Here is a 22,528-nt window from a genome sequence, read left to right on the forward strand (position 1 = left end):
GACCCACTAATCCCTTCTGTGATCCCACAGCCCGGGTCAGGCCAGACACTTTACCTTGGAAGGGGGTCCTCTTCCTACATCACTGATGTCTAGTACTGAAATCCCTACATCACTGATGTCTAGTATTAGGAACGCATGAGGGCTAAACTTCCCCCACTGACTCAAAGAAGGACAGCAGACCTGGTGCAAAGATTTATTGCTGAATCTGTAGTTAGCTAAGGGAAGGAGAGCTTGCCTCTACCAGCAACACTGTCTCTGGTCTGCAGGCTTAAGCAAAGGTGGCAGGAGAAGTGGCTGGGAGATGTGGGGCATTGTCTCTAATGGTTTAGGCATGGTTTTTCAGTCCTCCCTCCCAAGCTATAGGGCCTGAATCAGAAGGGACGACGTGGTCACATGGAATTGCCTGTAACCTTACACGGGATATTCTTTACCCATGGTTGATCAATAGGGGCTGGACTCTGCTCTGAGCCACCCCTCAGTGTGGCTTCATTATTGGTCATCCCTATGTCAATAACACTGTCCTTCGATACAGCATACCTTAACCAGCAAGCCCTGCGTATTGTGTGTGGGTGGACGAGGTGTGGTGTGGAAGTGTCCAAGGACAGAGGGGCAAGACCCAGAGGGAGAAGGGACTAGGAGAAACCCTGAGCCCAGTATTTGGGAATGGGTTTGGCTTGAATCTTTTCCTGGCACCCAAGTCAAAGTCACTAATTTCTCTGTGCGAGGCTTCAAAGACCAGAGCTTGGACTTTGGACTCCTCAGGCTACTGGGAGGGACAGCCACTGACCACTGGGTAGACAGGTGTTGGAGTTGTCATATGCAGGCAGCAGGCTGGACCGGCCTACTTCTTGAGGGAGGGAGACCTCAAGCCCTTCGTGGAAACTGGGGAGGGAGGGCTGTTTGGTGAACCGGGATCTGCTGGTGAGCTGCTGCTGATGGGGGTGGCCGATGATGCTGGAGACCGGTCACTAGGGCACTGCTGAGTCACTCTGAGCTCCAGCTGTCCCAAGTCCTGCGGTGTCCTAGCTGAGGCTGGCTGCCGTAGGTCCAAGAGGCCAGTGCAGCCAGGCGGTGAAAAGCAGGGTAGAGTTGGGTACTTGGGGGAGGGTCTGCACGTCAAGCCTCAGAGCTTTGGGTGTGCGGCTATGGGAGAGGCAGCTTGAGGAATAGACGTTATTTAAGGGGACTACAGGGCTGTAGGGATACAGAGTCTCAGGGTACGGGGCAGACATGAATTCAGGTATCTGTGAAGAGAACAGGAAATAGGACCTCAGCCCCCTTGAACAGCAAAATAAATGGGATTAGGCATTGGGGTGGGAGTGGGGGCAGCCCTGGAATTTATGCATCCGGAGGTTGGGGAGGGATAAAAAGGATGTGGAAACGGGGTTGGGGATTTAGCTCAGTGGTAGAGCGCTTGCCTAGCAAGCACAAGGCCCTGGGTTCGGTCCCCAACTCCAAAAAAAAAAAAAAAAAAAAGGATGTGGAACTAATGAGTGGGGGGAGGGGCCTCTGGTAGTGGGTGGAACCTGAGAGTAGTGGGGCGGGGTTTAGGGGTGGGCAACAGGGAACGCGGCAGTCTGAGGCAGTGAACTTAGTGAGGAACTAGGGGCAGGGTTAGGGCCCTGAGATTAAGGCGAAGGATGGTGGAAGGTCTGGCTAGCTAGCACCCCACCTCAGAAGAGCCCGCAGTCTTTGAGGTTCTCCTTGATGATAATGTCGGTGACGGCGTCAAAGACAAACTTGACGTTCTGTGTGTCGGTAGCGCAGGTCATGTGGGAATAGATCTCCTTCACATCACGTCGCATGTTAAGCTCCAGGAACTGCACTTTGATGTAGTTGCCGGCATCGTCGTAAGTGTTAGGTCCTGCGGCAGAGGGCAGCATTCTCTCTGTGAGGAAAGGCTTTTTCCCGCGGGAAGGAGAGCGCGGCGGGAATCGTGGGGCTGTGGCACCGCCTGGCGGTCGGGACTAGGGATCTCACCATCGTAATCGGGAAAGCAGATGCTGAGGTGTGCCTTTTTTATCTTCTCGGAGAAAACGTCCTTCTTGTTGAGGAAGAGCACGATGGACGTCGTGGCGAAGTAGCGGTGATTGCAGATGCTGTTGAACAGGTGCAGGCTCTCGTGCATTCGGTTCTGGGGAGGGGAGCGGCTGTTGGGCACCAGGCTACACAGGTCGCTGCTGTCCCTTGGTCCCTGACCTCCCGACACTAACCGCTCCCAGACAACTTCTGTTTTCGTGAGTCTCACTGGCTCCCCCAGGCTCCACCTCCCTTCTCAAACATTCAGGCCCAACTCACCACTTCGTCGTCCTCCACCAGCACCATGTCGTAAGCGCTCAGCGCAGCGATGAAAATGATGCACGTCACACCCTCAAAGCAGTGGATCCACTTTTTGCGCTCAGAACGCTGCCCGCCCACATCGAACATTCTGTCAGGCATAGCCAGATCCAGATTTAGACCGGTGTATCAGGTCACCTGGATATGCCCACTGTTACCCTTTTGTCATCCTAAGCTGGCTGGAGAGCCCTCATACCACTTGGCATCTGAAATGGCCGGCCTTTCTCCTGGCAAAGGTAGGACCTTCACTCAAGACAGTGAAGTTCCAGTCAGGCCAGCTGAGCTCTTAGAGCAGGGGTCTTACCTGAAGTTGAGGTCCTTGAAGGAAAATTGAGTCTCGATAATACCAGTGGTTTTGACACGAGAACGCAACACATCCTGCTCAGTGGGCACGTATCCTGGAGTCACCAGACGCTCTAGGTCTGAAAGGTAGCTGAAGAAGACCACCCAGTATGAGTGGGTGAGTGGCGTGGGTGTTCACACCGGCAGGGTCCTGCCCACCCACCCCCTCTGCCCCCTGGCATCCACTGGTGTACTCACTAGCCAGCAGAGTCATTGAGTTGGTATTCTGAGGCTCGGTCAAAGCAAGCTTGGATACCGGAGTCCTTCCACAGGCGCTGAATGATGTCTGACATCTCCTTGGGCATTGTGCCTTCCTCAATAGTATCCGCCATGTGCATCAGCTTCCGGGCATCGTCCTGGGGGTAGGGCAAGGTAGTGGTTGTGAATCTGAGCCTAGCCAGGTGCCACGAGCCCTCGAAGCCTAACATCAGCCTGCCTCCAGCCTCACCTGCCGAGCCGAATCTCCATACTGAATGTTGAGCGTGGTCATAGCCCTCACGATGGCCAGGATGGACTGCAGAGTGTTGCCATAGATGATGGCGATGAACTCGAGGCATTCTTCCAGCGAATACCCGTCCTGGTGGATAATCCTACAGCCAAGACCAGCAAAGTCAGTCTCCAGGGTCGGTAGGAAAGGACAGGTTCTAATGTGCATGTACCCGCCCACCACCAGGGGCCTTAGGATGGACAGGGAACACTCACTTCATCTGCTTGACAATAGTGCTTTTCCCGGATTCACCCGCACCTGAAAGGAAAGAGGTGGTGCTTCAGAGCCGCACTAACCACCACTTCTTTTGGATCAGAGCCTTAGGGTGCCAACTAGATCTCTAGATACAATTGCCCTCATCTCTAGTCAAAGTAAAGCCTTTAAGACCGCTGAAGAAAATGGTTGTAGGTGACAAAGGGGACCTACATCTGTTGAGTGACCTCAACTGTGCCCAGAGGGAAGGAGGTTTCCCAAGACTCTGATGTATAAAGTCTTAATTATGTTGAGACCAAAATAAGGAACCCTCTAGTGCCACCTTGTGGAGTTGGTCAGTACTGCATGCACAAGATTATCTGAATGGGACCGGCAGCCTCTGCTTTTCCTAGGGAGGTGTCTCTGAGAGGCTCAGAGGGAATTAGCATCCTTAGGTGGGGGAGAGGACAGAACTGACATCCTTCCTGAGCCTGCAGCTCCTTAAGGGTGCTGGATACAATTAATGGGATTTCCGGCTTAGCCGTGGCCTTTCTCCTAGGGCTCTGGCTTAGTACCTCTGCCTGTCCTTCTGAAACAGTGACTTTCTGTTGAATTAAGCAATGGCAGTCCCCCCATCTCCCCTCAATATCCATGGGATCATGGGATCAGCTTTATTTATCCCATGTAGGCTTCACTATTTTTCCACGTTCTTTTTTTCTTTTGTGTAGGCATGGCTGTTCTGGAACTCCAAGCTAGCCTCAGACTCAGAGATTCACTTGTTTCTGCCTCCCAGTGCTGGGACTGAAGGCATAGACCACCACTGCCTGGCATCGTTCCACTTTTTAAAGCTGTTTCACGGGTCTACCGATGACCACGCTCTGGCACCCAGTGCCTTTGTGGACCTGGTGATCCAAGAGTTATTCTCAGACCTCATTCCCAAGGGAGAAAGAAGAGCTGAGCAGGCCTGGAAAACCATAGGCTATAGCTCAAGGGCAAAAATGTGTCTGAAGACACACATTTATACAACGGTGTGTTTGGTATACACTTCAGGGTGTCCTCAAGAAGTTGCCCCAAGTGGGGTTGGGGATTTAGCTCAGCGGTAGAGCGCTTGCCTAGCAAGCACAAGGCCCTGGGTTCGGTCCCCAGCTCCGAAAAAAAGAAAAAAAGAAAAAAAAAAAAAAAAAGAAGTTGCCCCAAGTACATCGCCTTGGGGGACTAGGACATCCATCACCTGTCAGGCCTTGCCTGGGAATGGCTCGCTCTGTGCTCTCTGCCCCACCACACTGTCATTCTTCCCCAAAGGAATCCCTGCTTTAAGGAAAGGCTCTTTGTCCAGCCCCAGGCCGCTGACCCACAGCTGTCCCCTTCTAACACTGGCCCGCACCCCTACCCAGAAGCAGCAGCTTCACGGTCCGTGCGTCCTTCTCAGCGTCTTCTTTCAGCTTCTTTTCCAGCTCTCTGGAGTGCTTCTCCTCAGCGCTGGCCCCAGCCCCCATGGTCCCAGCAGCAGGCAAAGGGACAGGGTAGGCAGCCTCTGGCCTCCTCAGACAACCTTCTGGCCCCAAAGCCAGCAGTCAACTGGCGCTTCCACAGACCTGCACAGGCCCTGGTGGGATTGCTCAGTGGGATTTGAGAGTTAGGGTTGCCTGAGGGCCAATCAGAGACAAGGACAGGTGAAGCTCAGTCTCCTAGCCTTTTAATCAGTCTGGCAAGGCCCCAATCCATCAACTGCTGACTTGGCACCCCTTTACCCCCCTCCAGTTCTCCAGAAGAGATCCTAGAGAGTCCTTCCCCCGTCCTATATGCATTTATTTGGTGGAATTGAGGGAACAGACCCTTTAGCACAGAAGTGGTGGGACTGGGAGCAGGGCTGGCAGGAGACTGGAGAAGCTGGCCCAGAGGACCTCCTGCTTGCCCAGCTGAGGTCACCACTCCTTATGCTGTAGGCTTACATGAACTTGGAGGAAGGTGGTGCCCAAATCACAGCCCCATTTTACTGATTAGGAGCAGCTGACAGGGTCACATAATTGGCAGTGGCTTAGAAGAGTGGGGTGTCTCCAGATCAGAGGGTTCTGTGCCTCCCAGGAGCCAGGAGGGAATAGGTGACTTTCTGTTTGCCTCACGCTCAGGGTTAAATGTGACCCTTCTAACATGTCCTCTGCTGGTGGATGGGTGAGTCTGCTACACATACAGGCCTGTGTGTGTCTTTCCGTTCCTTACTAGGATCAAGCGAAGTAATGAGTAGACACACTGGGGCCTGTATTCCGCATGTATGTGAACCTGTTACCTGCATGTATGTGTACCTGTTATCTGCATGTATGTGTACCTGTTAGTAGCTTTTTAAGTGCACGTGCCCTTACATACCTGTTTGCATGGCTATGCATGCAATGTGTGCATGTAAACTGGTGCCCTGTGTGTGTACACGCTGAAGGTCAAATCTAGGGATTCCTGCGTGCTACACATGTGCTTCACTGCCGGGCTGCATCTCCAGCATCTTGTGCATTTCTCTGTGTAGGCACCGGTGTTTGTGTGTTCACTGTGCTGTGCTTTGTGTGGATTCACAGCTGTGCACGTGTGCCTGAGCGTTCAAATACAGGCAACTATGGTGTTCGCACTACAGTGCACTTGCCTAAGTATTTAGATGCACACCTGTGTCCCTACGTGTGCATACATGCTTGTCTGTGGCAGCCCATGCACATGTCTGGGTGTGCATGTGCATTTAGGTGTAACAAAGACCACTATAGAGGTGGCTAGATTCAGTGTATTTTTGGCAAGTCTATTGCAGACTTGGAGCACCCCAGAGTACGGAAGAGTGGGGTCTCACTCATAATGTGGGGGCTACATAGGGTGCCACTATAACCTGACAGCCTTTACTCAGGGGTCAGGGGTAGCAGTTGAAGTCTGGAGTCTGCTGTGCTGAGCAGCAAGGTGCTAAAGTCGGTTTGTGACTCTAAAGTTGGAAACCTTATCTTGGGCTCCCTCTGCTGGTCTAGAACCCCTTTCCTGAAACCAGACTCAACTCTGTGACAGACTACAAGGGGGTGGGTGCTAGGGTCCCAAGCACTGAGCATCGAGTTGTCCCTAAGGGTGGTAGGAAGTAGATACCCTACTCTGGCAATCTTTGTCATTCATCCTGAGTGAGGAGGGCTCTATTCAGAAGCAAGTTCCCTCTGTCACTTCAGCCCTTGGGCTCCACCCACCTTCAATGGCACAGTGTAAATGGAGACCTGAGTGGTCTCTGTAGCTTAGGAAATGCCTGAGCCCTCGTTATTCAACCAAACCTGTCCTCTACACAGATTGTTTCTTCAAGGTAGGGTTCCTCTGTAGTCCTGGCTATCCTAGAACACACTCTGTAGACCAGGCTGGCCTCAAACTCAAGAGATCTGCCTGCCTCTGCTCCCCGAGGGTAGCAGATCCATTGCCTTCAAGTTTCCACCTGGCTTGCATCTCTCAGCAGTTGTGGGCCTAACCCGCCTCCATTCCCACTCCAGCCACCAAGGAGAGAAACCAAAGTCTAGTCCCAGAGCCAGCGTTTATTAGCAAGATGGAACCCAAGAGAGACTGCGGCCTGGGCAGCAGAGGCTGCAGGAGCCCCCCAACCATCTACGCCACTGCCACCAGAGCTATTTACACCCATCACCTGTGGCAGTGGGCAGACGTGAGCCTTGGGGATGTCAGACAGGCCCTGGGCCTCCACCATGGCCCATCTATCCTCAGGACTGGGGGTTCTTTAAAACCATGCCTGCACCCAGCCCCGCCCGTGCGTTGGGGCAGCACAGGCAAAGCTAAGGAGGTAGAATAGGCTGGACCTTCCAGGACAGGCAAGGAAGGAAGGGAGAAGAGAAGGTTCTGCCTCACCCAGACAGACTTCTCTTCTGTCCCCAATAAATAGAGAATAAATACCTGGGAAAGATTGGCCTTGACTGGGCACCTCTGACCCAGGCAGGGGCCTGTATCCTGTGATGGCCCCCTTCTCCCGCCTCTGAGTGCCCTGAGCCCCCGCCCCAGACTCCAGAGCAATCCCGGTGTCCGCGTCTATGCCAAGGCACAGCTGACAATGCTCGTCACCAAAGGTTTATGGTCCATGCCCCCACAAGTAGGGCTCGCTCCCTCCCTGTGTTTTGTAGAACTTGGCAGCTGTTCAGCAAGGAGATTTCCACGGAGTCTGGGGACTGTGTGGTCTTGGGGTGGCCCTGGCAACTCCCTAGGCCAGGATGGGCGTGCTCAGTCATGTGCCGTTGCTGACCAATCTGGGTCTAAGTTCTGGAATAATGCTGCCACCCAGGCAGGCTATATACAACCCACCAATAAATACTGTCTTTGCAGGGGCAGGGTATGTATAGAATATAGATATTTTATATTTATATATATATATCTTTTATATTAAAAGGGATGAGGGGCTAGGCTGGTCCTATGTAGGCCTCCAGCAGCTGGCCTCATGTGTCCGGAGGATGGTGGCGGCGGTTCCTCGGCTTTTTCTGGTCCTGGAGTTCAGGAGGCCTGAGAGCTCCTGGAGCCTCCCTGGGGTTGGGGGGCACATGGCGCCAGTAACCCTGGCAGTACTGATGGATGAGGCCCACTTCCGGTTGGGCTAGGAGCTGGGCCAGCTCCTGGTAAGGAGGTGTTGGAGGGCCTGTGCCAGGAGGTGGAGGGACGCTCACAGCCAGTGGGGGGAAGAGGGCAGCATGGACGGCGTCCCGGCCCAGTACATGCAGCTGTACCCGCGTGACGACGTGCTTGAAGTTGTTCTCAGTGGCCGTGCAGGAGTAGAGGCCGCGGTCACCAAGCTGCAGGGCGCGAAGCAACAGCCCCTGCTCTGTGCGCAGGAAGCGGTCCTCTGCGCGAATCTGCAGGGGCAGGGGGTGGGGCTCAGGGGCTGGGTCACCACTCCACGGCCCTAGCCAGCTTCCAGGTGAGGCCACCACGTTTGTGACCATTCCAAGTAGAGACACCCACGTGGTATTTCCATACTCCAAGAAAAAAGCCCACGTGCTGTTTGCACAGGAGAGGGATATGAATAAGCTACCCCCAAGCATTCCCACTTTCAGGAGGAGCGACAACCCTGGGGGTGGGGTGGGAGTGGTTTCTGAACAATGAATGAGAAAGTTTTGGAGCACACAGAATTTTCATTTAATGAGAAAACCCGATTGCGGCACCCACATAGCATTTCCACGTAAAGAGGAGCACCTGTAAGGCTTTTCCAGAAAATATCCACAGAATTTCCATATACTGGAGCTCACCCACACGATGTTCCAAACAAGGAGGTTTACCCCGACAGAGGACAGATATGGAATTTTTTGTTCTTTTGGGTTTTTTTGTTTTGTTTTGTTTTGAGACAGGGTTTCTCTGTGTAGCCCTGGCAGGGTGGTCCTGGAACTTGCTCTGTAGACCAGACTGGCCTCGAACTCAGAGATCCGCCTGCCTTTGCCTCCCCAGTGCTGGAATTAAACGCATGCCCCACCACTCATGGCTTGGTATGGAATTTGTCTGAAAGGAAGCCCGTCTACAAATGGTTTCCGCATATTGAAGCCTATCCCAGTTTCTATGAGACTCAAGCGACTCTGGTGTTAAGGGTGAGCTTAAAAGAGAACTTCACAGAACGAGGGCTGACCCAGGCTGGCCACACTATCTAATTTCTCTCATGGACTCACCGCTGTAAAAGAACCCCCATATCCACGGTGCGGCATCGCCCCTTGGGGGACACAGGAACTCACCTCACGACGCCGATCACTGGGATCTCGCTGGAAAAGCCACTTAACAGTGGCTTGAGGTGACCGAGGCTGGCACTCAAGGAAAGCCGCACTTCCGGCCACGCCGTACTGCACAGACTCTATGGCATTCTTGTTTGCTGTGGATCAAGAGGACCCTGAGTGGAAGCAGCATTGCTGCAAGGCAGTCTGTCCAGTAGGGGGAGGCAGGCATCAAGGGGCATCCACGCGCAAAACCAGGGCAACATCGATGGGTATCTATTCATTGAGGAGGTGACATGGGACTTTTTAATCCCAGGCCTAAGGTGATCCTGCCACCTAGGGAACCATAAGTAAGTCTGGACTGTGAGGGTGCCTGTGCGCATTGGCTGCATAGGACTCCACACCATGAGAAGCAGCCTACAGGAGGAGCAACGTGCTAACTTACCATTGGAATTGAAACCACGGCACTGCCTGATGGGGTTCCCGTGGCGGACATCTTGTCGGCGACTCCGCCTGGAAGAGGGTAACTCTTAAAGGAGTGCTCTTGGGAGGCTTCTGTACCCCTAAGATTCTAGAACAGGGTCCTGGGCCCCAGGAGAGCTGTGTCTTATCCATAACCCACTCCCGCCTCCACCTCGGTATTCCCAAGGCTCTGGCCAACTATACCTCTTGGAGGATGCTGTGTAGCGAGAGCAGGCCTGGCCATCCCAGGCACAGTAGGGATCTCGGGCGAGGCAGCAGTCAGCACAGGCAGCTCCATAGGCCTGACAGCGGTGCAGGCTCAGGTGTGTGACGCCCACGGCGGAGGCCACATACAGTTGTTGCTGGGAGTGGGAGCAGGGAGCGTCAGTTCCCTTCTCAGACAGCCCTGTCAGCAGCCAGCTGGGCTGGATTCCTTTTCTGTTTCTGTCTCCTAGTCCTTATGCCAAGGGCATGACCCCAAGGGGACATAGGCTCCAACCTCACTCCAGCCCACACTGCCAAGGACTCACCCTCTTGGAAGAGATGGTCATAGTTTTAACAGGTGCTGGCTCCTAGAAGAAAGCAGGGGTCAGCATCCGCTCCTGGGGAAGCTCAGGACCCCTCCCAGCCCCGGCTTAAGTCTAAGGTCAAAACTGACCCAGGGGGGTTGGGGATTTGGCTCAGTGGTAGAGCGCTTACCTAGGAAGCGCAAGGCCCTGGGTTCGGTCCCCAGCTCCGAAAAAAAAGAACCAAAAAAAAAAAAAAAAAAAAAAAAAAAAAAAAACTGACCCAGGGCTCCAGCTGCATATGTAGCAGAGGATGGTCTTGTTGGGGCACCAGTGGAAGGGGAAGCCCTTGGTCTTCCAAGTTTGGACCCCCAGTGTAGGGGAATGTGGGGGGAGAATACCCATATGGGGGGGGAGAGAATGGGGGCTTACAGACAGGAAACCAGGAAAGGGAATTAACATTTGAAATGTAAATAAATAAATATATCTAATAAAAAATTTTTCAAAAAAGAAAAGTGTAAGGTCAAAGGATGGGACCAGAGAGGGTCAAGGAGGCACGGGCAGGCCTGGGCGGCATTCCACCACCTACCTTGAAGACCTCCACCTCCTCTAACATGAGCTCTTCCACCTCCTGATCATCCTTGGGCAGCACGATGACCTTCTGCACTGTCCCGCGGTCTGGAACGGGCCGGGCAGGACCTCAGTGGGGCTGAGGATGCTGGGGAAGGGGCAAAGCCTCAGCCCCTTCCCCACCAAAGCCCCATCTCCTCTAGGGCATTGGAGCAGGGCTTCCAGGCTGAGGTTCAAGGGCCTCCCTTGGATGAAGGGAAGAATTTGGGGGGGACTAGAACAGGACAAAGGGGGTCATGGCCAGGGTCTGCCCCTGCACCCAGACTCTCATTTTGGGCCCTACTGAGAACAGGAAATGGGCAACTGAGTTGGACACTGTTATGATTCCGACGAATGTATTTAAGCAAGCGTGTGCACGCTTGCATGTGTGTGTACACAGGCTAGCAGTTAAATCCCTGCATCCCAAGTTATTTTTAAGTCCTTGTAAGGGTCCCTGGGTAGACCCCTCAAAATGGGAGGAGAGATGGAGTTTTCCCATTCCTAGTCTTGGCTATTCTGACTAGGGAGCAACCCCTAGCTGGACAGGATCCGGCCCCAGGATCAGCTCCTCCCATCTGGCGGGCCCAATGGGGGAGGGTCTGAGAGCAGCAGTGGGTACCTGTGCCCAGGAAAAGCACCTCATAGCGTCCATCAGCTGCATCCACCTGGTCCACAGCGACAGTGGTGAGGCGGTAGGGAGCGCCTGTACGGACCACCAGGGGGCGCCGCTGCAGCGGGTAGACGGCCTGGTACATGAGTGGATGAGTACGCATGAAGTTGATCACTTCATCAGGATAGTCCTTGGTGGACTTCATCGATGGCGTAAAGGTTCCACCAGGGCACTGCAAGCAGACGGCGAGGGAGTCAGTCCTGGGCTGCCTAGGTGGGGCGCATTGTGTACCCATTCGCCGAGAAGCTTCCACACAACACCCACCTGCTTCTCTCCAAACCCTTTCCTGTTTTCTGTCCTCCACAGATCTATGCTGTCACGCATCATGACCTGTGGCAGCATTTGCCTGAGCTGACCACTCCCTTCCCATGTTCTCATCCCCACCCAGCTGTCTCCTTCCTCTCGTCCCTCTGGTCTCACTGCTCTTTCCTGTGCAGTGGGGCATGTTCACCCCTTTCCCCGATGCTGTTCCTACGCCCTGGGCTCAGCCTGTCATCCTTCCAATTCCAATGCTGACTGGTATGGAACGCACAGTCACGTGGGCCACCGCATTAGGTCAGATCACTGTCTGAGCCTCCTGTGGCAGGTCCAGGCCATTACTCGGGTCAAGTGAACGGGCACCCAAGACGATAGAGTGAGCACAGCTTGGACCTACCCACTTCTCATCTCCTTTCCTGCCATTAGCCAGGCAATCTGACTTCAGCCTACCTCAACCTTCCCCTCCCCGAAAGCTGCCAAGAACCCTCCATGGAGTAGCGTACTACACCTGGCCCCTATCCGTCTCTATCCTGGGATACTGCCCTCTTTACAATCTGGCATGTGTTGTGTAAATAACAGTTTTCTTTCTTCTTCTTTTGTTTTGTTTTGTTTTGTTTTTTTGAGCAGGGTCTCTCTACATAGCCCTGGCTGTTCTAGAACTCACTGTGTAGACCAAACTGGCTTGAAACCACAGAGATCCACCTGCCTCTGCCTGAGTGCTGGGATTAAAGGAGTGTGCACCACTGTCCAGCTGTGAGGAGTAGTTTCTAAGTATCTTGTGTTTCCCTGCCCTTATGGGCTAGAGGTTCATTACAGTGGAGTTCCTGTCTGCAGAGGTCAGCCCTGAGTGGGCCTCTTAAACACGTAGGAGAGAGGCTGGAGAGATGGCTCAGCAGGTAAGAGTACTGGCTCCTTAGTCTCCGGCACACACACAGAGGCTCACAACCTCTGTAACTCCAGGGCATGTCCTCTGTGGCCTCTGCAGGCTCTAAGCATGCATGTGTCTATACATGCCCAACACCCATGCATGTGTCTATACATGCCAAACACCCACACACACACCAAACAAACAAACCAACCAAACCGAACCAAACTGAACAACAAAAACAGAGGATAATCCCAGCCTTTAATCCCAGCACCCGAGAGGTAGAAGCACACAGACCTCTGGAATTGGAGCCCAGCCTGATCTACATAGGGACTTCTAGGACAGCCAGGGAGACAGTGAGACCTTGTCTCAAGATACAAAACAGAAGGAGGAGGACAAAGAGGAGGAAGAGAACGAAAGAGGAAGGAAGAGAGGAAGGAAGAGGAAGAAAGGGGTACACACTGTGCCAGGCCGGGGATACGGCATCTTTCCTGAGAAAGGCATCCACTGGTAGTTGGGGCCCTCCTTGTGAGCAAAAGGCCCATTGAAGACCATGCGGATGTCAGCCATAGAGTAGACACACACTGCAGATCCTCGGAACACAGAGCTGTGTGTAAAGAGGTTACGGCTATGGCTGGGGCAGAGCCTGGACCCACAGTCCTCCCCAGCTCATAGCTCAGAACCAGGCCAGGGTCGTCCATAAACCATAACCCCCAAATCCTTCCGCTGTTTATCCTAACTCCAGCCTTACCCTGAAGAGGTGAAGACAGCATAAATGACTGGGTTCCTGACGTCCTGGGTCTGCTGGACAAACACGTCCTCTGAAAAAGAGGCGAAGGTGTTGGGGACACTGCCTCAGGACGAGGCCCATGAACTCATCCACTCCCGCCCTCGGGAGGCAGTCCCCTAAAGGCACCCTGACCTCTGATCCAGCCTCCACCCCTCCTGCCACAGCCACAGGACCCTGCTTGCTCGCTGAGCACTCACGGAGTTCATCGAAGTGGGTCTCAATGCCATCCTCGCCTGGCACAGAGCAGACGAGCCGTGCCTTCAGGAATGTGCTCCACTTGTTGACCAGGCAGCAATGGCCACCGTCATCGTTCTGGGGGCGGGGGCGGGTTGACACATTAGATCAATCACCCCAGGACCAGCCGGGGCAGGTCGGGGGAGTGGCAGCCGAGCCTTATAGACACTTACGAGGCAGATGCGCCCGATGCGGGCGTACACCGCAGGGTTCTGCGGAGCCTCTGCAGAGCGCTCTCGGAAGAAGAAGTAGAGTTTATCGTCGTTGCGCTCAGCGCTGTCAGGGATGAGCTCAGCATGTATGAATGAAGGATCTGTGGGTAGACAGGTGGCTAGGGGGTCAGCAGCAAGAACCCTAGCGAGGCTTCTCCCCCCCCACCAGAATCCCCGAGAGAAAACCAGCCCTGCCCCGGACTAGTCACAGGCTTAAACTCTCCCCCAGGCATGTTCTGACAGAAGTCTCTGCACATCTGGCCACACTTCCCCCTAATGTCTTGCAGGGCAGCGCTCACCATTGAGCCACCGGGAGTTGTACTGATCTGTGCGCATGGCTGTCTGCTTTCCAAGCGTACGGAAAATGGCTGCATCAGTGCCCATAAAATCGATGTACACTCCTGCGTAGAGCTCCTCATCTGTAGGAGCATTGGTGGGTCAGTCAGGGGGACTGCTTGGGTGAAGTTCCCCATGTCCCTCACCCCCCACACCACTCCGCTGCCCCTCCCCCACCACACACCCCCTCCCCCACCTTGTGACCCTCTCCCTCCAAGATGTCCTGGGGCATAGGGCAGGATCCGATCTGATCCTATCCTATCCTATCTCTCAGTAAGTGCTTGCAACCTATACTGGGAGGAGACTGTCGGTGGCAATGGCCGACTCCTACGATCCTTCCATCCCTGCTTAACTCCAGTTGATAGCCCGAGGTCACTTTACACAGAGCTGGGGAGATATGCCAATGCCGCCCCCTAGGATTTGTACCCCACAACAGGCCTAAATAGCCTCAAAAGCACAGGTTACTATGTAGCAATATAGTCAAACGATTAGGAAGTAATACATTTTGAGCGTTTATTATATTTTGTTGCCAGCACTTCTGGCTTAATACAATTTATTTGGTTATGAGCCTTTATAATTGAATTTTCAATAATGGCTGTGTTTAACAACTGAATCACTAAATTCCCGAGAATTTAACCACTGAGCTGGCTCCAGTACACCACTCCCTCCCTCCGAGAATCTGCAGGGTAGTGAGCCTGACCTTCTCCCAGTTATACCCCCTGGTCTGAACTCTGTCATCAGGCCAGAACCTTCTCATTCACCAAAGGAGAAAACACCGGCTCCCCACAGCCCCGCAACCCTGGGCCTAACCATGGTGGCAGGTGGCACAGCACCTCGCAGCTTCTTGATGAGACCCTGGGGATGGACAGTCGGAAAGCAGGCATAGTGCTAGACCAGGGGCAAGTTTCCCAACCCTTGCACAGGTGCAGCAGCTGCTCTTGGGCCTCGAATAGGACACTTCCTTAAGAAGAGCCCCCAAGTCACCCAGACACCTGCTTGAAAGGGTGTTCTCTGGTTCTATGTGAACCTCTCCCAGTCTCCTTGGCACAAGAAGGAGGTATGAAACCCTTTATACCAACCACTCTTAGTATGAACCAGCTTACTTTCTCTCCTTGGCTCTGAGGGTTCTAGGGTTTGCAAAGACCACACCTGGTATCCCAGGGGAAAACCTGGCTGCTTAGTGTCCCATCCATAAAGGGCTGAGTAGAGGACTACACCGTCTCTACTTCTCAGCACATCCCAGGGACTGTACTGGGCACGTCCCCACTGGGGGCTAATGAGACATGGTCGTGGTCTCTGACCTGGAGTATGGGTGACCCCCCTCGTTCTAGCAGTAAGGGCTACGTACTGGGACCATAGAACCGGGGTGGAGTGGGGTCACTCACTGATGAGGGCTGAGGCCGTGTCCAGTTTGGGGTCGTATGGGCATTTGCCTTTCCCTGACTCAAGTTTCTCAGGCTCCAGGTAGAAGATGTAATCCTGCAGGGTAGAGAGGGGCTCAGCACATCCAGGCCTGTCCCACAGACAAGAAGGACATGTTTCATAAGGTTCCGAGGGCAGGAACGAGCCTTAAGGGCCACCCTGAGTCCGCCCCCTACCCCTCTCGCAGGGTCCTCCGGTTTGAATTCTGGCCAGCCAGGTCTCCTGGGGAAGTCCATGGCATTTCCAAGGGGTTACACTCCGATCCTATGCCTCAGGCAAGACCCAAGAATCAACCCTCAGAGGTCCAGGTCTTGGGGACCAGAGGTGGGCTTATAGAGGTTAAACTACTTCTGGGCCAACTAGCCTGGAAGGTGTGAGCAAACCCCTTGGGCTACAGAGGCTGGATACTCTGAGCTACAGCTGTTTACCTTGGGCGTGGGGGGCGGGGCTGCAGACCTGGGTAGGGTAGGGGGCATAGTGCAAGGGCCCGGGGTCCTGTCCTAGTATCAGGTCCAATCAGGGAACTCCAAGGTTATGTCTCCAGGTTTTTGCTCTACCTGTGGACCTCAGGATGGACCAAAAGGTCATGGGTTTCCTACCCCTCCACGTCTCCCCAGACAGCCAAGTTGGGGGAATCCAGCTGAGACCACATGGAATTCACAAAGCTAATCCAACCCCACACTGCCCATTTCACCCCGGAAGATGCTAGAAGGAAGGCCTTCGAAGTCCCTGGGACCAGGATGAGCTCACAGGCCTGGGGGCAAAGGCAAGGAAGAGGGAGGGAAAGGGAAGAGGAGAGACGCACAGAGGAAGTGGCAGCAGGTGGCAGGATGGTGACGGGAAGGTGCACGCAGGTCTGCTTTCAGTTACACTCTGCTCACATAACTTCCTGTACACACGTGGGCTGCACACAGATCCGGCAAACACAACCAGCGCACCTAGCCCACTGCTCACCCAAGTGCACACACACACACACAGAACCTAGATAGCCTGAGATGTTCAGCACTCCCCATCAGACAGACAGACGACACACACATATACACAGTCACGCACAAACACATATTCTCACGCATACTCACATGCTGTCATTCACCGGCAGCCTCTGCCCCCCTGCCCGCCCCTGCCCAGCCCCACCTTACCTTACCCGGCCCAGATCCCCCTACCCAAGGCCTGACTAATGGACAGACACACTATCTCAAGACCCCACATACGTGAGTGTGCAGGACACCTGTATCTACATACATGACCCACGGAAGGCATGGGAACAGACACGTAGGAGTCATGTGCCAGACCCACTGTGGACAATAAACGTGCCCAGACATGAGTCGCCACGTGCTCAAGTGTGTCTCCACACATATTCTCAGGGCTGAGGCATGACTGTCCCCAGGACTCCTGTCTTCCCCACCTGGTGGCTTCAGGATTTCTTGCCTGCTGGGGGTCCCACTGAGGCTGACAAGAGTCCAGCTGGAACTGCTTTCAGAACCTGAGGGCACTGCAGGGGAAGGGTGGGGATGGGGTGGGGGCATGAGGGTATAGGGAGACACTGGGGAGGCTGGCCCTGGGGCCAGGCCCAGGGTAAACTGAGCTCAGAGGTCGTTTAGCTTGGCGAAAGACTAGAAGGATGAGGCCCACCTGGCGTGGGGCTGTGGGCGTCGGGCGGTCGGCACCATCTGTGGCCCTGCTGCCTCGGCCTCTGACCACCTGCATCTGGGTCCACGGTGGGGCCTGGGAAGATGAGCGATAGACGTTAGAGCTGGGGGTGGCAGGGGCTGGGGGAGCGGGCCTGGGCTGCCAGCCTCTCATACCACACAGGCCAGGAACACACATGAACACATGGGCCCCCAGAGACCGTATATGCATGTGTACACACAGACACACACACACACACACAGGATTGGCACACGCCTGCACACCATGTGCCACTTATGTCCGGTCACTCTCACACATGCCCTACGAGGTCACATCAACTCACATACATGCCCACATGGAAATGAAAGGGCAGAAGCAGGCGGGGTGGAGCGGAGCTGGGGAAAAAGCAGCTTCCCCCAAGCCCTGGACCAGGGGAGGAAGACAGCTCTTCCCCGCCAGGCCCCAGGGTGGAAGCTGGCTCAGGCCCCCAGCCTTCTGGAATACCAAAGATGCCACCGGACCCTCTGACTTGGCAGCTTCACAGACATAGCCAAGAGGACTGTGGTCCCATGCAGGGCAAATGCTTACTATGGGCCAGGCACAGTGTTAGCTGGAGAGCACTAAATTCACTGCCTCTTCCTCACACCGACCTGTTCGAAAGGAACCGTGAACCCGACTTCCGGGTGAGGGAATTGAGGCTCAGAGAGCTCAATGACTTACTCACCCAAGGCCACGGGGCTTGAAAGTGGTAAGGATGGGGCTCAAGCCCATCCTCCCATCAGGACCTTGGTGTGCAGTCACCAGAGGGGACAGCATAGGGCCAGGGTTGGCAGGCGCTTACCTGTGAGCGACGGCCACGGTTCACATAGGTGCACATGGGGTTGTAGGCACCGGTCCCGCACACGTACAGGTGTGTCCGGTTCCAGGGCTGGATGAGTCTGACGAAGTTCCCACACTCTCCCTGTGGCCGGATAGAAAGCTGTGTAGATGTCCCAACACCCGCCCATGTCCGTCCCTCTCGGAGGCCACTGCCTCGCCCTCCGTGGACCCCATTGCACTCACGTTGCCATCCTTGCCTGACAATATGCACTCCTCAATGCGCTGTGGGGAGGCTGCCCAGTGGATCTGCCAAAGATGGAGGTTAGAGAAGGCAGCCTGCTGGCCAGGTCCCTGACCCTGGGCTCCACGCCCTTCACCCTGCCTCGTCCCACTTCCAGGCCAGCCCTTACAATAAGGGGCTCTCGGTTGATGTCATGCAGGTCCAGGGACAGCACGTAGTCCTTGCTGCCCACATACATGCGGTCATGGTCCTCGTCCTTGAACAGGATTCTGTAGTCTGTAGTGTTGAGCAGAAAGTTGAAGAAGTGGGCAGTACCTGTGGCCTTAAGTTCTGTGAATGAAAGGCAGGACACCAATGAGAGGAGAGGGACACATTCCCTCTGAGAGAGAAACTGAGGCCACAGCTGTCTTAAACGTCCCATCCCTTTCCCAGGGCCTGCTTGCTCCCTGTCCATTTGCTGCCAGTCATGGAGGAGAAAGTGGAACATGTAAGCAGGACAGAGAAGGGGCCACACCCAAAGCTAAACCCTGATTCACAGGCAGCCCAAGCTAATCCTAATGAAAGGGCCGTGGGTGCAAGCCAGGGTGTGTGATGGCATCAAAGAGTCTGCTCAGGTGGGGGCAGATGCTTCCACTCAGGGTGGGGCCAACTTGCCATATGGGGCTGGAAGGGTTAACGAGCAGGTGGGATCAGTACTGGATACGAGATGCTACAAACGCTGGCACAGAGGCCGGATACCCTGCTCTCACCCTAGTTGACCACCATGCAGGGGACATAGCCAGTATCTCTACCTGACCTGAAACAGGCTAGCCAGATACCAAAAAGCCCTGAAGGAGCCCTAATATCCCACAGAACTCAGGTCCACCAGACCCTACAAGGCATTCAGCCCATTCTGAACTACCTAGGAGGAACCATGGAGGGCAAGGGGGCTCTTCCCAGCAGCACTCTAGGAGCACTGTAGCAGGGGCTGAAGACGTACAACTGGGCCTTCTGTTTTCTCTGAGCTTGCCCACAGCAGCCCTGGCTCCCTCAGGACATTGAGGAAGTTTCTTGGGGTGAACGATAGGTAGCTCAGCCAACAACAGGCCAGTGACACACAGGACGCCTGGAAGCTGTGAACCTGTCTTTGGAGGAGCTGAACGGTTCACCTGACAAGTCTGTCCCTTACCCCTCTGCCCACCCCCCAGCTATTTTTAGCTCAGGAGAGAGAAAATTGTGATCGAATATTCACCAGCACAGGGGGCTTTGGTGGCAACATACACATACGTGTAGTAGGTATGCAAATGTGTCCTACAACAGATGAGGTTCCACTGGAGCATGTTATACCCTCTGCCTGATCCCACAGCTGGCACCCAACTTCACAGATGGGACAATGGAGGGGCAGACTAGGCACCTGGGGAGAGAACAGCTGAGATCCGAAGCTCTGAACTTAGCGGGAAGGCGGCACCAGCAAGTGGCTGTCCCTGATTGGCCTGGCTCTGATTCCAACTGCTGTGTAGAGACCCTAGGATAAGCTAGAGGCAATTTGTCTGAGGCCAGCAGGCTGGTGGTGCTACACACCCTTAATCCCAGTACTTGGGAGGCAGAGGAGGCTAGATCTCTGAGTTAGAGGCCAGCCTGGTCTACAGAGTCAGTTCTAGAACAGTCCAGACTACACAAGAGAAATCTTGTCTTGAAAAGCCAAAAAACAAGGTGGTGGTGGGGAGACGGGTTGAGCGGGCTATGCCAGCAGATGATCTGACGGTCCCCCTAGTGTCTGGTTCAGGACGTTTGTGTGTAGAGCTGCAGAGCAAAGAGAAGCCTTACCCTGCTCAGACCTGATTATGTAGCAACAAGGGAATATAGGTGATGACCTTGGCCAGCCACTGGGACACAGGGACGCAGGGACGCCAAAAGATCAAAGGGCCAATCCCTGCCTGGCTTCGGCCTCGCCCGCCTGTCCGGCGGTGCCTCTGAAGTCCTGGGCAGGGCAGCCTGGGCACCTGTCCTGCACCTGTTGTTGGGTCACTTGGAGTCTCCTGCCTGGCCACCCAGTCATAGTGACAACAGGAAAGTAAACATTCCCCCACCCCCAGGCCTGGGAAGTGGCCAGAGAGGAAGTGGGGCTGCCAGTGGAGCCCCCCCAGGCTGGGATAGCCTGCCAAGGGTTATTTATACCCTGGCTGGGGGCATGGCCTTGGTTGTGCCCTTATTCACTCTGCCACACTGGGGGGCACCTCAGGGACAATGGAAGAGGAGGGCAGAAGATGGACTCCTTCTAACATAGCACCTAGGTGGGCAGGGGAAGATTCAGAGAGCTAGCCCCCAGACACATAGCCATAATCCCAAAGCCTTGTGCTCACATATCCCTACTCACTCTTGACCCCATAGTCTAGACCCCGCTCCATGCTGTGCCATGACTGCCAGGACCCAAGATCCAAGTCCAAACCAGCAATAAACTCCCAGGGCCCCAGCTCCCCGTGAGAAAGACGAGATATCATGGAGCAGAGAAGGAAAGAAAGTTCTAGAAAAGGGACAGGAGACTCTCCTTGACCCAACATACAGAGCCTCTATCTCCTCCAGTCTGTCCCTCGGTAGAGGGTGCCTCTCAACCTCGTACCCACTCTCCTCAGAGCTTTGTGCTCACACCCAGTTTACAGGTGAGGAAGCTGGGGTACAGGGACGGGAAGCAACAGGCAGACTGCATGAAGATTGACGGCTGAAAGATGGGGAAGCCGTGGAAGCCAGTCCTTGTGATAGGGACTGCCTACCAGGAGATGGAGAGCCAGAAGGTGACGTCTTCCATCATCCAGACACTTGATTCAGAACCCCAGGGACTCCTCTAAATGGCCTCGGGATATGGCGTCAATGGTTCTGGTATTATGGGACACTCTGGTGTCACAGGACGTGATGCTTTAGTTGCTGTGAAAATAGTGAGGAGGAGGGGAGCCCCCAGGAGGCAAGGCAGGCTGGAGAAGAGGTGGGAGGGAAGGTCAGGAACCCTTGGCTACGGTTCCATTTCCATTGTGGGCTGCATTAACCCCACTGTTGAAGCACCCTGGCTCTCTGAACCTCATTTTACAGATCAGAGCATTTCATGGACCTCCTGGATCTGACATCGAGGTGACCCTGGTAGAGCTGTCTTGAGGGGGACCAGAGAATGGGTTGGGGCTCCCAGATCTTTTTCCTGAGGAAGCAGGCTTCCTTCCAGATGTCAGCATCACCTGAAGGACATCCAGTCACAGACATCCCTGCCGCCCCGTTTCCTAATGCTGGGGAGACAGGCAGAGAGGGCTACAGGGAAGGAAGAGGCTTCCTGTTGACTCAGTCCAACCTCCATGTCGTATCGCCAGCATATTCCCTCAGCCCCCCCATCCTACAGCACCCCCGCCAGAAGCAGGCCTAATTCAGTTCGTCAGGCAGCCTACAGAAGCGAAAGGCAGAGCTGGGTAATTCTCTAGGGTCGAGAGACTCACAAGTCAGGGTCTAGCCTTGCTAACTCGAAGCTGGAGTGCTAATGCCACTCTTGCTAGATGTCCCGAGAAGCCCACGACTGTCTCACATCCTGAGCTGCACACAGGAAGACAGCTGTGCTCAAGATTAGGAAGTAGAGTTAGCTGCCCTAACCTGTGTACCACAGGACAAAGAATCCTGGGGCTTTTGTCCATCCCGGAAGAAGCCCGGTTCAGAGCGGAAGGGGGCTCAAGCAGGTATCCTTAGACAGCACCTGCAGTTCAGCAGATCCTACTACATCAGGTCCTCCTGGGCCCAGTACTCTAAAAGCCTTGGTTCTCAACTGGTGGGTTGTGACCCCTTTAGGGGCTGAATGACCCTTTCACAGGAGTCGCCTAAGACCATCAGAATGTCGGACATTTAAGTTATGATTTATAACCATAGCAAAAAAGATAACGTTATGGCTGAGGGTCACCCCGACATGGGGAGCCATATATACTAAGGGGTGGCAGCACTAGGAAGGGTGAGAACTACTGCCTTCAAGACACTTGGGCCCAAAAGTTCCAGGAGCCTGTGTGGCACATGGGTACTACTGATTCAGACCCAGCTTGGTCATGCCATCAGACCAGGGTTGACTTCTGCTCAGTGTGTGACAGCCAGGCTCAAGCCTGAATACGTTTTTTGAGCTCGTCAGGGGAGGGTGGGGGCCTGGGTGCTGCTTCCTGGGGAGAGCCCCACACCCCTGCTTCCACCCAAGCTGGGCACAGGTTGGGTGGGGTGGCATCCGGGAAGGATTTTCCCGTCATGGGAAGGAAGAGCCTTTTCTGGCATCCGCAGTGTTTCCCAGCTTCCAGACCTCTCCCATGACTGTTAGACACTGTCCTGGCCAAGGTCCCAGGGGCAGGGACAATCCCCACTGCCTTTGGGGCTTGATCCTGGGGGGGTCTCTGCTTCCTCATCTGTGGGAAGCAATACTGATGCCTTACTTTAAAGGA

The 22,528-nt window shown here is 54.5% G+C and overlaps 2 protein-coding genes across 13 annotated transcripts in view; both read right to left on the reverse strand.

Annotated features, from left to right (window-relative positions):
• Positions 1-179: 179 nt before the first annotated feature.
• On the reverse strand, positions 180-4,914 carry Gnat1 (G protein subunit alpha transducin 1). Its single transcript, NM_001108780.2, is given in 9 exon segments — positions 180-1,244; positions 1,673-1,864; positions 1,981-2,134; positions 2,299-2,428; positions 2,642-2,770; positions 2,878-3,035; positions 3,128-3,269; positions 3,382-3,424; positions 4,749-4,914. Coding segments are annotated over 8 exon segments (1,053 nt in total). The 5' UTR covers positions 4,855-4,914; the 3' UTR covers positions 180-1,244; position 1,673.
• A 1,957-nt stretch (positions 4,915-6,871) lies between these two features.
• The window catches only part of Sema3f (semaphorin 3F), a 28,943-nt gene continuing 13,286 nt past the window's right edge, over positions 6,872-22,528 (reverse strand). For 3 of the 12 annotated variants that reach the window (XM_087562351.1, NM_001413830.1, XM_087562350.1), the window contains 17 exon segments: positions 18,271-18,431; positions 18,104-18,166; positions 17,883-18,002; positions 17,045-17,137; positions 15,376-15,469; positions 13,954-14,073; positions 13,616-13,755; positions 13,406-13,520; positions 13,170-13,239; positions 12,881-13,025; positions 11,245-11,467; positions 10,606-10,694; positions 10,041-10,082; positions 9,715-9,872; positions 9,494-9,561; positions 9,073-9,206; positions 6,872-8,205 (listed from right to left, as the gene is read on the reverse strand). In XM_087562351.1, the coding sequence (XP_087418477.1) occupies positions 7,795-8,205; positions 9,073-9,206; positions 9,494-9,561; positions 9,715-9,872; positions 10,041-10,082; positions 10,606-10,694; positions 11,245-11,467; positions 12,881-13,025; positions 13,170-13,239; positions 13,406-13,520; positions 13,616-13,755; positions 13,954-14,073; positions 15,376-15,469; positions 17,045-17,137; positions 17,883-18,002; positions 18,104-18,166; positions 18,271-18,431 (2,246 nt within the window). In that variant the 3' untranslated portion in view covers positions 6,872-7,794. 12 annotated transcript variants of the gene reach the window in all.

Source organism: Rattus norvegicus, chromosome 8 (genome assembly GCF_021556685.1).
Source record: "Rattus norvegicus strain SHRSP/BbbUtx chromosome 8, alternate assembly SHRSP_T2T, whole genome shotgun sequence".
Taxonomy (NCBI): domain Eukaryota; kingdom Metazoa; phylum Chordata; class Mammalia; order Rodentia; family Muridae; genus Rattus; species Rattus norvegicus.